Source organism: Aethina tumida, chromosome 5 (genome assembly GCF_024364675.1).
Source record: "Aethina tumida isolate Nest 87 chromosome 5, icAetTumi1.1, whole genome shotgun sequence".
Taxonomy (NCBI): Eukaryota; Metazoa; Arthropoda; class Insecta; order Coleoptera; family Nitidulidae; genus Aethina; species Aethina tumida.
Window position 1 is genome coordinate 20,303,098 of NC_065439.1, and position 13,259 is coordinate 20,316,356.

A 13,259-nucleotide genomic window follows, 5' to 3' on the forward strand; every position below is an offset into this window, starting at 1 on the left:
CATTCATAAAAATAGGAAATCTTTACAGTGAGTCATTGGTCTAGTCGTCACTGCAAAACATTTTCTTCGACTGTGGATTCACAGAATACCAACGTTGTAAACACGAACGATACGTCGGCGCGCGTTCCATGGATGTCTCAATGACGGAATGGAGCGGGTAGAAAAAGGTGCGAATCATCGATATTTGCCACATTTTATTTATCTTATTGATACGGTTATCGTTATCATTGACATAAGGCACCTTAGTACACAATTATGTTATCCGGCCTCGTTACTTTTTGAGACCTAAAATTATATGATGACATCTTACGACGCGAATTCGAAATTAATGTCTACCAACTGAAGAATACTAATTATTATTTATAAATGAACAAGTGGTTAATCACCCATTGTTTAGTATACAAAAGAAGCTGAATTATCCTTAAAGCACAATAGCCAAAACCCATCGAATAGATACGTAAAGCAGGTACTGAATGTCATCTTATAAGAAAGCTGTAATCAACTCAACATTCCATGCATGACATTTGGTTTTGGACAATAAATTCATTTTTAACAGTAACATTTATTTATCTTATTTACATACTACTTATATACCGCATTATGTCACATTATATTGTGTTACCTAAGTTAGGTGGTGGTCTAAGAAATAACACATTACTATTTATTGTTAATTAGGAAATACACACCTCTAATTAATTAATTAATTAATTAAATGCAATCAACATATTTTATATTTTATCTAAAATAATTACACTATATTCTTTCTCCCATTATTCATTTCAATAATTTCTTCTTAATTAAATGCGAAATGTGGCTGGTCACAGAAATAGCACTTTTAAAAAATATATATTATATATAAAAACTTTGTTGCGTGCCCTTTGTTCGTTATAACAACCTGTAAACGATGAGGCAAAGACTCAGTGAAATATCGACAAAGATTATTTTCACAACTCTTGAATTAATAAGTACAATCCATTTAAATTGATGTTTTTTGGTTTTTACTCAAGACTACATGTTCCACAAGTTTTAAATCGTTTAGACTCGGACTTTACGTTGCCCAACAGAGAATCTCGACATTTATATTTTTTAACCAACTTTGAACTTTGTTTCATATTTTTTAAATATTATAATTTATTTTTCGGGAGCATGTTAAGCTTTTAACAATATCAACAGTATTTAGACCTTGATGTTTCATGTTTAAATTTTGAGTTATTTCTCTCACCATTACTGGAACCAATTTTCCAGTAATTAATTTATTCCTGTTAGTAAATATATATAAATACCTTTACATTAAGCAATTTGGACTAATATTTAAAAAATCTTTTATCTTAATATAATTCTAAAAGTACTGGAAATTACATTATTGTACAACTGAAGCCATTGAAAGGGGGATCAAAAGTAGGTGGTATTTCACCTTTCATTTCCTTAGATTTTAAATTTAAATAGGTGAACTCATATTCCTTCTGTAAATGCTCAGGTAATGGTTTGTTCCAATCCTCTGGTGGTGTTTTCCTATTTTCCCACACATCATTTTGATAATGAGGTACAAGTCTCTGTAATCTACGTCGCTTTTCGCTGTCTATAACTTCTTGCTGAAAATAAGGAGTTGTTTGGAGAAAACTTAAATCTTACTGGTATTAATTACCCCTGCTTTTAGGTCATTTTTCTCTAAATATTTGTTGCAATTGTTTGCATCTATTTTCCATTGTGAGCAGTCTTGAGCTTCTCCAAAGATAAAATATTGATTAAATCTAGCTTTTATTGACACACAATCCTGATATTCATCCTCATACACGGAGCATTTTCGGATCTAAAAATGGTTAAATTTTTGACACACTACACAGATTTGTCATTTTTGTATGTACCATCCATTCATCTTTTAAAGCGGTTCTATTGGTGTCGGCTTTTGAGTCTTGAGGTGTTTCTTTTGAATTTTCACTTGGTACCATTCTGAAAATGCTTAATAAATATATTACGTAAAAACTAAGGTTATGTCGTTGTTTAACCAACAAGAAATTCCTGGTAAGTTGGTTGCCTATTGGATGTCAAGTAACTCGAGTACTTATATAATTATAACAAACCCTTAAACAAAACTTATCTGATTTCTTATCACGATGAGCAATCGGTCATGTACACACATAAGATTTAAATTAACATACAATAGTTTTTGGTTTCATCATAGATTCAACAATGACGAAAATGGTAGGAAAATACTCCCACGAAAAGAATGAGAATTTGGACGAATATTTTAAAGCCGTCGGTAAGTAAATATATTTTGTATTAAATAAAAGTATCCAATTTCAATGTGCAGGGGTTCCTTATATACCCAGAAAGATGATGTGCTCTACAAGCCCATCATTGGAAATTGCTACATCTGAAGATGGGGAATGGACCATATCTACCAGTACCATGTTGAGAACAAACGTCTCAAAGTTTAAACTGGGCGAAGATTATGAAGAAAGTATGCCTGGAGGCATTATTAAGGTACTTCAGTTTAATTTACGAATGTAATCAAGATAAATTTCTATGTCATAGTAAACAAAATTAAATTCAACTTGCTTCTAGAATAATACAGTGATTGAAGATGATAAAATTGTAACAAGCTCAATTGGACCTAATGGAGAAAAAATGATGAGAATATATGAATTTACTGACACTCATTGTATTCTTGTGAGTATAATTGTTTAATAAATTCCTTTACATGATTTTAATAAATTATTTTAGACAATGAAACATGAAAAGAGTGGAACTGAAGCTAAACGATACTTCAAGAGAAATTAAATCACGTTTCTGTCTGTCCACGTATTTTATATTATTAATCAATATAATGTGTAATGTATCTGATCTAAAGGATTTTATGGAAAATAAATATCAGCAAGTAACATTTCCATTTTTATTGAACCAAAAAAATGTACATAATAAATTATACCTAAACTCATAGCGTAAGTATTAAAAGAAGTTCAACAAACAAATAAACACCTCTAAAAATAAAGATCCAAGATCAGTTATGAACTTTAATAAATTAATTTCCAGATATAGCGACGTTAGTTGTAAATAGCACCTTTTGTTTACTTTTCTTTTTCTTCTTTTTGCCGGAGGTTGTAGATTCTGTAACAACAAACTCAATTAGTTATTTCCTAAAAAGCCAAAGTTTTAAGCAATTTAAATAACTGAAGTATAAAATACTTTTAACTTTATATTTACCTTCATCAACGACTTCGGCCTTCTTTAAAGCCTGCGCAATCGCATCTCCAAAATTCCTGTTCAATGACTCCATCCGTTCAAAACCTTCAAGTTCACCATCATCACACCCAGTTTTAGCCGCCATCGATGCCGTCATCTCCCTTCCCGTCACACTTATCAACTTGGGCACCTCCACCGGACCGGCACTCTTCAATCCAGGCCAAATGGGCTTCTTCCTTTCCGTCGCCAGCATCGTTGCAAAAGATGGTCCCGCATAAACATTTCCCAAAGAAGAGGACGCTTCTGACGTACTGTCAGGTTCACTCGGTAGCGTGTTCTCGGACTCGGATCTTTGTCTGCCGAGAGTTGGTTCATACTCACCGAAATCTGGAAATTGACTATGCGACTCAAGATGGATGTTGGCCGCCGGATATCTGCCCATTTTGCGGTTCTCCTCCTCGGCGATCTTCTTTTCGCGACGCTTTTCGTCCCTGGCACGTTGCTGACGCCACTTCTTCCGCTTATCGATTTGCTCTGTAAGGAATCAGATCTTAATAAAAAAATTAAATAAAAAAATATTAATGTTGCCCAGCCTCTTCATCCTCCAAAGGCACCAAAGCCAGAAAAGGTGAATTAAACTCGCTCTTATCTAGCACAAATTTAACTTTGAATTGCTATTATGGAACAGTTCATAGTAAATAAACTGTGCACCTACATAACTACAAAGAACAAACTTTTTTTACCTTGAAAATGTTGAAGAGTTTCTTTGGTAACAACGGGGTGACGTAGTTGTATTTCCGCCACTTCGAACTGGCATGTTACTGGCAAATGAGCAAGGTAGCGGAGACGCTTTCGAAGTTCTTCAGTCATGGATCCGCCCTCCTTTTCCATGATGCGTCCAGTTATAGTTTTGGGGCCGAATTCCAATGAGCCGTAGGTGTGCTCCAACATATGAGCGTTGATCGAATGTAAATAGATATGTTGACCATCTGAGGCTAGAAATACAGAATACTTGAAATTAATATAATATTAATATAATTAATTTTAAAATATAATAAATACAAAATTTAACTATAATTAAATTGTTGTTCCAAGACAAATCGAAAACATTAATTTGAGCTTTCGAATAAGTTTGTCGTCGAAACGTTGATTTTCCAAAGATCACATTTCACAAAACCCATCAAATAAGGTAGCATGTACTCAACACTTTGGATACCATAACCATAAATGTCTTACCTTGATAAAAATAATGAAATTTGGCAGGTTGTCCACTAGTTACAGCGACAGTTTGTTCTTCAGAAACGTTTGAAATGATGGAATTATCACAGTCGAGACTGATTTCGGCCAATTTATCCTCGATGTCATTTTCTGCAGATTCTTCGACAATATCTTGAACTTCCTCCTTATCTTCCAACGTTCTGCCCTCGCGTTCTTTGAGCATACGAATCGCCTCCTCGATGAAACAGCGTTCAGGCGCATTCTCGTCCTCGTTCAATTGTTCGTCGAGCTCTCGCTGTTCGCGGGATATAATTGACATGATGTCCGTGTGTCCGGCCATTAACAATTTGGAGTGAATGTCGCGGGACGCAATGTCCGACACGTCGAACATAACGCCTTCGTCCTTCACTTCGGCATCGGCTGGATAGGCGATGAGGGAGCCGCGTTGACGCTTCATTAGCTTGAACGTTATTGTCTCGTTTACGTTGAATGTTTGATGTGGAATCGCGACGACACTAAGAACAGAAGAAATCAGATAACGATAACAATAAAACTGACTGTATACCTTTTCAAATCCTGCTTGTAAACGGATTCGTAGCAGATGGGGCACTTGCGCCACGCCTTGTCCGTTAGCGCCAGGTAATGCAGGATGCATGACCAACAGTATATGTGGCCGCAGCGTGTTATCTTAGCGGCCACAGGCGAAAACAAACAAATCGGACAGGCCGGGTATTCAGAAACTTGGACGTGCTAAGAGACATATTAACTATAAATAAGTGAAATTGGATAATTATATAAAATATATTAGTCATAGGATTGTGCTGTGGTTAATTGACTGTGGAAGTCGAATTTTATGAGTTAAACTTTACTAAATCACCTACATAATGGATATTGTATAAATGCTCAGAATATAATAATCTTTTGAAATAAAGTTTGCATCTTTGGCGGATATTTGACCGAACTTTTATCCAGTCAATTGACCTCAAAATATTTAATTGGTCAAATGTACAATTCTAAGTAATTACCACTTGTTCAATAAGATTCCAATCGACTAAGGCATCAGGATTGTTCATGTATTGCTTGTAGTCTCCAGATTTTTTGACGACAAATTGACAACTGTAACAAAACATACAATTAGATCCAATAATCCCCAGTTTCCAGTCACTTACTTGGCTTGCAAAAAGTGCTCCTTGTTGTACTTGTGCTTTTTAGAAAGCGCATGCCTGCCGCCACCGTAATCGCTGGCGACGCTGCCGTAGCGACTCTCGGCCGGACTCTGGTACCTGAAGTTAAGCAGGTGATTCAGACTCTGCTTTTTGCTGCCCGGTACGAAAACTGAACCCAATTCCGCTTCGAGCGGTTCATGCATCAGCTCGGACGTCTCGTTTCGGTCCAAACCTCCGCCGCCACCGCCGCCACTGTAATAACCGCGGGCGCGAGGACGCTTGTCCGAGGCTCTGAGGCGCTGCGGCGGCGGTTTGCGTGTGGATTCCGCCTTGACGCCCAGGCTGCCGTTGGTCGGCTCGCGCCTGCGCCCGTTACGGGGCCACGCTTTGCCGCTGACATCTGAAACAAGAGTACTATTATTATTAATTAACAATCTATTATGAAATTAATATGCAGGGCCTCATCATCCTTACACTTCGGTTCAAAATAGGTGGTGTCGGGCAAAATCTTACAATACACATTATTTAATTTGTGTTATTTGATTATTATCTTAGTATAAAATTTTCTTCAATATTCTGTATCCGCAGTTCATGAGTCCCCAGCTGATCATCGCCCTCATACTGTTTCCGAAGGCTCCTATGTAAAGTTTGGAGATGGAACTACCGCGTTTTCTGTATGTACTGGCCAAAACAGTCCATGGACTTTCCCATGGACCGCCCAGTTTGCTTTGCATTTGCACTTTGGTGAGATTTAGCGGATAGGAGCCGGTGCTGAGAAACGCACCGACGAATGCACCGTTCACGAAGTCAATGAATAGTTTGAACGCTTCTGATTTATCGTCGGTTGAGTTCCAGTTCATCACGTCTCTGAAGTTGAAGTAAATAATATTGCAGGGTATGTTTCTGCAAGCAATGGGTGTGATGCCCCTGTAGTACTCAAAAACACCGTAATTTTTTACGACGCCGAAGGCATGAAACATATTTCTGAACGTCTTGTGATACTTTCTGTCTTGAAGGAGAGTTTGAATCCTTTCAAAGGGCACCATAATTAATTCAGTGGTCCCAGCAACGATTGCAGCCCCGGTTTTCGAGATTGTCGTGTCCTGGCCATTTGGTCGTAGAAGTCTCCTGATCGTGTCGTACACTCCAAACATAAGGGACATCGAAATCGTTTTCTGGCAAAGCGGAGGAAAAATACCTCGATACAAGTAACCAATTCCCTCATACTTTAGCTGATATACGGCGTTGGATATTTTGACGCCGTCCAGCATTTGACGAAATATCAGCTTGTTAATAGGGTAGGTGATGGACACGCTTAAAAAGGCGGCACCCCATCCACAAACAAATTCTCTCCAATTTATTGTATGGTCGACATTTATCATCTGTCAGGGTTCCAGTTTAGGGAAAATTCGGTGTTTCTACATTTTTAAAACTTCTTTGGGGCAGATCTACGTATCTTCTAGGAAAAGTGTATTTTCATTTTAATGGTAATGTAATTTTGACTATCACAGAAATTTTGTTCAACTAATGTCAAAGTGATAGACAAAATACTGGGTGAACTATCAAAATTAATACAGTAGTTAAAATTTTACAATATATTTAACGTAAACAGACTAGTACAATAAGTTTTTAAGAAAAGCGTATCCGCAGTTCATGAGACCCCAGCTCAGCGCAGCCCTCAAACAATTCGCCCACATTCCCATGTAAACTCTAGACAACGAGTTGCCGCCCTCCCTATAAGTCTCGACCAAAACTTTTATTGGATTTTCGAAGCCGACACCAAGCTTGCTTTGCACCTTCACCTTGACCACGTTCACTGGATGGAAAAACGTGCTGAGAAGGGCACCAAGTACCGCACCACTAAAAAATTCCAAGGCCAATTTGTGCGCTTTCGATTTGTTAACGAACTCGTCATCCTTCAGGATGTCCCTCAAATTAAAAAAGATAACGTTACACGGTATATTCCTGCACGCAATCGGCACCAAACCCCTGTAATACTCGGTAAAACCGTAAGTCCGCACCACGGCGATGGCGTGAAACGTGTTCTTGAACGTTTTGTGAAACTGTCTGTCCTGCAGCAGCGTCTGGATCCTGCCCATGGGCACCATGAGCAGTTCCGACAGTCCGGCGAAGGACGCGGCCGCCGCTTTAGACATGTTCGTGTCTTCACCGTCCTTCATCAGCCGTCTCCTGACTTCTTCGTACACGCCGTACATCATGGCGAATGAGAGCGTTTTTTGGAACAACGGTGGCAAGATGCCACGATACAAGTACCAAGCTCCTTCCTGCCTCAGCTGAATGATGGCGTCCGTCGCTTTCACTCCGTGCAACATCTGACGGAATATCAACTTGTTGATCGGATAAGTGATCACCACACTTATGAACGCGGCGCCCCATCCGCAGGCAAATTCTCTCCAGTTTACTGTGGTGTCGACATTTACCATCGGACTACTGGTTGCTTTTGTGCTGGTTTTCTATTATGTTGGTTTCACTGCCAGTGCTTTTTTGATGGAGGTGATGTGTGGCGGATTGTTTGGACATTGTACTAGTTCTGTTTTTTTATGGGAATGGATTCCCCATGAAGGAGTGAAATGAAATGACAATAATTTTGTTGACAAATGTCAAACTGAAATGTTTTACATACAGTAGTGGCCATAATTATAGGAACTTATCAAAATATATTAAAATATGAGCTTTAACACTTGAATTGGATGCCACATAAGTTGCAATATAGCACAATATTTAACATTAAATATTTTAAGATATTTAATTTAATTCAAATTTTGTCCAGTTAGTATATATATTTCAATATATTTTTTTTCCTTTTTTGTTACACATCTTATAAAGGTTGGTTACCTGATACACTTCAAAAGCTTTGAAACTCGCTGGAGAAAAATTTTGGTTTAGGCTTCCTTTCCTTAGAGTGCTACATGACCATTAAAAAATATTAGTAAAATGGACGTTTCATGAGAGATGTAATGAAACCATTTGCCAACGATAATTTACCAATTACATAGTTTATATTCATGACAGTCAATACGAAGAATGCATCCAGTGTTGTTCAAAGTTTGTTAAAAGATAAAAATGTTGTGATTCTCGATTGGTCAGCATAAAATCCGGATCAAAATAAAATTGAAAACTTGTAGAACGACATGTAATCTCGATTAAAACACTAAAAAGTATCAAATTTAAATGAATTGTGATTATTAATCAAAGAATCATGTAAATTAATTACACTATATATTTTTCAAAAGTGTACTATTTACGTTAATATAGTAATGTCTGCTATTTCACTGGCTATCATTGTATACCAAGATAATAAAAATTGAATTTTTCTGTAACTAAATTTTATTGAAGAAAATCAAATTGTTACTTATAGAAATTTAAACAGCCTGTTGAACCACTCAATAATTGTTAAATTAAAAGCATTTAACAAGACGGAACTTAAGTGGTGCAATAATTTTCCAAAGTTCAAATTTCACAAGTTCTATTTATTAGAAAATGTGTACTCAACACTTTGGAAATAATTATTTTATAACATTAATTATATTATTGATTTTTCAATTCAAATACTGATTGCACAAAACAAAGCAATATTGTGTTGTGCCAATAAGCTATTTTTAACTTAAATGCTAATCAGACACTTGATTTGTTGTAACTTTTAAGAATTCTATAATTAGTAAAAGATTATCAATCTACGTTCTTAAATGAGTTTGCATTTATATCTCAAAATCAATAATTTTTCCTAAAAAGTGACGTTTTGTTACTTAACCTGAATGTTTTTGGGAATATCAGTAATTTTTTGAAACAAAGACGTCACACTATTCTTAAGGATTTGACACAGTACCTGAGGTTACATAATCGTTCATAATACGATAACCAAGCTTGAAGAACTGTAGCTATTTGTTATTGGAAATGACCTTGCGTAACAGATGATGAGGTGTGATACGTGTTCAGCGAACATGTTATGATGTATTAAGATACGAACCTTGATTCTTCTTGGAGTCAGTCGCGAGGGCCCTGCTCGAGGGCTGCAAGCTCCTGTTTCCCTTTTTCTCCATACCGTCCTCCAGACTTAAAAACTATCGCTTGTTGGGAGTGAGCTCCTCCGTTCGGAGTAACTACGCACGATTTCAGGGCAGACATTTTAAAAAGCCATGTTTATAAAATCCAACCCGAAGAAACAAATACGGTCTTCTCGGTTATGTTGGCACGCCAAATATTGATACGTTAAAAACACGGGCTCGGATCGAGGTGGTGAACTGGCGGGAGCAGGAAACTCCCTCTCGTCGTTAACGACGATTTTTGCCGCTGAAAACTCACTATGACGATCACGTCGCGGTAATGGCGACGGGAAATTGCTCTCGTTCGAGGTGCGCGATTCGCCGCTTCGACCTACAATTTTGGGGTTGTTCGCTACCAACCTAAACGATGCCTCGTTAAATTTTAAGCGTAAGCCAATAATGTTTTGTAAGAACTTATCCGTTTCTGTAGCAACAATTGTTTTCGTAACATATTGGCTATTTTTAATTATTAATTTGTTGAAAATTACTTTGTGTTCTAAAACGAAACATACCAATGCTAGAAACAAAATATCCCTAGAAATTGTCCAACAGGAAATAAGTTTCACAATGAGACAAAATTGCAAGGAGTTTCGAAAAAAGTCGTCAACATTTGATAGGTAAAGTACTATATAATGTAGTAGTAGTAATAGTATTATGAAGAAAATTTAAATAATTTTTGTTCTAAAATTTATTAAAGAAAATTTCAAAAATTATTTAGTATCGTAGACTCTGGGGGTTCCCCTCTCGGCTTATTTTCTATTCTATTGAATATTTTTTAGCACTTTTAAGCGTTTTGTATTTATTTTTTATTTATTAATTTAGATATTTATAGATATTTAAGATATTTCTGTTTTAATATCTGAAGAAAATTAAAGAAACTTTCATATAATATAAATGTATACTTTAGCCAAAACTCTTCTATTTAATGTGAACTGTTAAAATAATATTAAATGACTATTGTTTTATATAGTAGTATAAAAAGTATTGTCAATCTGTCACAATGCTAAATTTGTATGTGGAATCGTTTTCATGTAGAAACACTGAGCATTTCTTCAATATATGGAAGCCAATTATTGTTTGGTATTCCTGTACATAAAGCAATCTAAGGGGCATATTAGCCAAATCAATAATATTATTTATATTTTTAATATATTTTAATAAGTTGCTATAATTATAGCTACTGTAAGTAGTATTTCAATATTTATAATATAATTTAGTAAAATTTTACATGGAGACGGAAACAAAAAATGATATATAATAAAAATAATTACTAAAAAGAATATTAGATAGTTTATTTATAAATAATTACACAGCTTAGTATTAAACAATAACATAGACTCTTATTAATAAATTAAGCAAAACAATACTAGATCACATAATTACATAGCATCAAAGTGGAACCTATGAGACTCTGAAAGCCTTTCCTTCTTATCCTCCTGCCGTTCCTTCCAATAAAGCACGGCAATAATAACCGTTATAACACCGCAAACTGCGGTCAACGCAGCCACTGACATCAGAATCAGCTTGCTTGGAGTCACAAACAGCTGCGCCTTCCACTGCGACGGATCCGTTGTGGGCCAAGGAATAACGACCATTTGAGAATTAGGTATGATCTGGGTCCACGACCTGGAATTGTTGGACAATCCCACCGTCAAGGAGTCTACGAAGTTGGGCGTTCTGCCCAAGCCGAATATGGTGTAGGGCAAGTTCAAGCTGAAGTGGGCAGACTGCGGCAACTGCGCAGACACGCCGTGCCTCACGTCACCTTCCTGCGTAGTCGTTTTGTAGTAGATGCTCGGACCGGGAAGGTTGGTGCCGTACGTCTTACGTTTCTTGCCCACTCTTCCCATAGTCATGGGATTCGCCTTGTTGGAGAGACCGGTCAACACCATCACCTTGACGAAGTTGGCGTCGTAATCCAGACTGTTTTTGAACGCGGCCGTCCTGTAATTTGTTCCATCGTACGTAACCAGTATCACGTCCAGGATACCGTCCTGATAGAAGTCGAAGAACGCAGCCATGGCTGTGCCGTTCTTGAACGGGCTCAACGCGTTCCATTTTATGGTGTACGACCTCTTGAACTGGTTGCAACCGCTCACGCAAGCCGTGTTCTCTAGTAGGAACGACTGTGGGTGACCGGTGTTCCCCACGGATAATGTGGCCAGTAAATCCGGATAACCGTCCATGTTAAAGTCGCCGCTGTGTAATGTAATTACGTTGGTGTATTTCGAGCCAGGTTTCTCGTAAAATCCCCAAGTGTTTCCGTTGTCGTCCTTAAAATTTACTTGCATGGTGTGCCATTTGTCGCCGGAATAAACCATAAGAGCGCTGTTTCTGCAGTCTTTGTCGTGACAGACGGGTGTTACTAGATCCATGTGACCTTTGAGTTCGACGTCGATGAACAGGGATTGACCAATTCGCTCGACGTTTGGAGGGAGGGACACGGTTTTGTTGAAGACGAATTTCTCTTCAGCATTCTCCCTGCCAGTCCAAAATTCAAAGTTTTCTGGTGTTGTGATGAATAAGTCTGCCATGTAATCATCATTCCAATCTGAAATTTGATTTTTATTAAGTTTATATTTCTGTATTTTTATATAATGAATATACCTAAAAATGCATGTGAATGTGGGCGACTGAGTTTACCATGAACCTTGTTTGAAACCATTCGAATCTGTTTGGGAGTGTCCCTGGTCTTATTAAATATCCAAAAATACCTCACATAGTCCTTGTCCTGTCCAAACAAATCAATAATCATATCCTGATTGTAATCAATTGCCAAAGGCTGTCCAATCATTTTAATCAAAGGTTTATCCTCATCATTGCTACAATTGAGTTTCTCACCACCACCCCAAAGCACATGGACATTGGTAAGTGGAGGTTTACCATCTTCGGGGCTAACGTTCTTGTCCAGAGTCGTTACAAGTATGTCCATAAATGCATCACCATCGAAATCACCAGGGACAACACTGGTGATTATTGAATGCTTAAAACTACACTTCAAACCATTCGTTCGTAACAACGGCTCTTCTTCAAACGCTAGCAAAATTTCAATCGCTTTGCCATCTTCCTGAAGCACAAAGACGTCGGTCAGTTCATCAGAGTTGAAGTCGCCAAAAGCAGCAGGCATTCCGTTGGTGTTTTTGCCAAAAACCAAGTTTGTTATGTCGCTGCATGTCGCGCAACTTATTAAAACGATAAAGCTGAACACAGCCCTTGTATTGAATAATTTATTTGCCATTGTTGTTAGGTCGGAATCACATATTTTGTTTGTTTTCAATTTGTACGACTGATGACACATAAGAAACGTCAAAACTGATATCAAAGAGGGAAATGTGGAAATCACGTATGTTTATTATTTATAGTTTTTAACGCTTCTTTTGCAATTTCATGTCACAATTAATTATTATTGTTATTTATAAAACAAAATTGTTTTAATTTATAAGAGCACTAATTATTAATTAAAAAAAGTCTTCTGTAGTTCTTTAGGTACACTTCTGCATAAAATGAATAGATGGCGCCACTATATATATTAAAAGTTATCAGGTTTTTCAAATATTAGATTTATTTCATAGATGGAACAGAGTGCAATAAAAATTTACCTGCATACTACATTATAATTTTAAAAAAA

At 37.0% G+C, this 13,259-nt stretch overlaps 5 protein-coding genes across 8 annotated transcripts; 1 reads left to right on the plus strand and 4 right to left on the minus strand.

Moving 5' to 3' along the window:
* LOC109595499 (fatty acid-binding protein homolog 9) lies at nt 1–2,884 on the plus strand. Of its 4 annotated transcripts, none has more exons than XM_049968018.1 (5): nt 1–167; nt 2,183–2,260; nt 2,312–2,484; nt 2,566–2,670; nt 2,725–2,884. In XM_049968018.1, the coding sequence occupies exons 1-5, from the start codon at nt 149–151 to the stop codon at nt 2,779–2,781; spliced, it is 432 nt and encodes a 143-aa protein (XP_049823975.1). In that variant the 5' UTR covers nt 1–148; the 3' UTR covers nt 2,782–2,884. The 4 variants fall into 4 exon arrangements, with proteins under 4 accessions (XP_049823975.1, XP_019866422.1, XP_019866421.1 ...); XM_020010863.2 differs by lacking the exon at nt 1–167 and adding an exon at nt 368–466; XM_020010862.2 differs by lacking the exon at nt 1–167 and adding an exon at nt 1,886–2,022.
* LOC109595497 (UPF0545 protein C22orf39 homolog) lies at nt 1,306–2,000 on the minus strand. The gene is made up of 3 exons (XM_020010861.2): nt 1,866–2,000; nt 1,646–1,810; nt 1,306–1,592 (listed from the first exon to the last, which is right to left on the minus strand). Exons 1-3 carry the CDS (start codon nt 1,947–1,949, stop codon nt 1,356–1,358), a joined length of 486 nt encoding a protein of 161 aa, XP_019866420.1. The 5' UTR covers nt 1,950–2,000; the 3' UTR covers nt 1,306–1,355.
* On the minus strand, nt 2,880–9,925 carry LOC109595496 (RING finger protein 10). Its single transcript, XM_020010860.2, has 8 exons — nt 9,556–9,925; nt 5,571–5,967; nt 5,427–5,517; nt 4,967–5,151; nt 4,420–4,916; nt 3,927–4,178; nt 3,205–3,717; nt 2,880–3,108 (listed from the first exon to the last, which is right to left on the minus strand). Exons 1-8 carry the CDS (start codon nt 9,626–9,628, stop codon nt 3,023–3,025), a joined length of 2,094 nt encoding a protein of 697 aa, XP_019866419.2. The 5' UTR covers nt 9,629–9,925; the 3' UTR covers nt 2,880–3,022.
* On the minus strand, nt 7,148–8,292 carry LOC126265708 (mitochondrial nicotinamide adenine dinucleotide transporter SLC25A51-like). Its single transcript, XM_049968016.1, has one exon. It carries the CDS (start codon nt 8,009–8,011, stop codon nt 7,181–7,183), a length of 831 nt encoding a protein of 276 aa, XP_049823973.1. The 5' UTR covers nt 8,012–8,292; the 3' UTR covers nt 7,148–7,180.
* Nucleotides 9,926–10,902: 977 nt separating the features above from the next.
* On the minus strand, nt 10,903–12,949 carry LOC109595477 (T-cell immunomodulatory protein). The gene is made up of 2 exons (XM_020010828.2): nt 12,239–12,949; nt 10,903–12,182 (listed from the first exon to the last, which is right to left on the minus strand). Exons 1-2 carry the CDS (start codon nt 12,927–12,929, stop codon nt 11,011–11,013), a joined length of 1,863 nt encoding a protein of 620 aa, XP_019866387.2. The 5' UTR covers nt 12,930–12,949; the 3' UTR covers nt 10,903–11,010.
* Nucleotides 12,950–13,259: the final 310 nt, after the last annotated feature.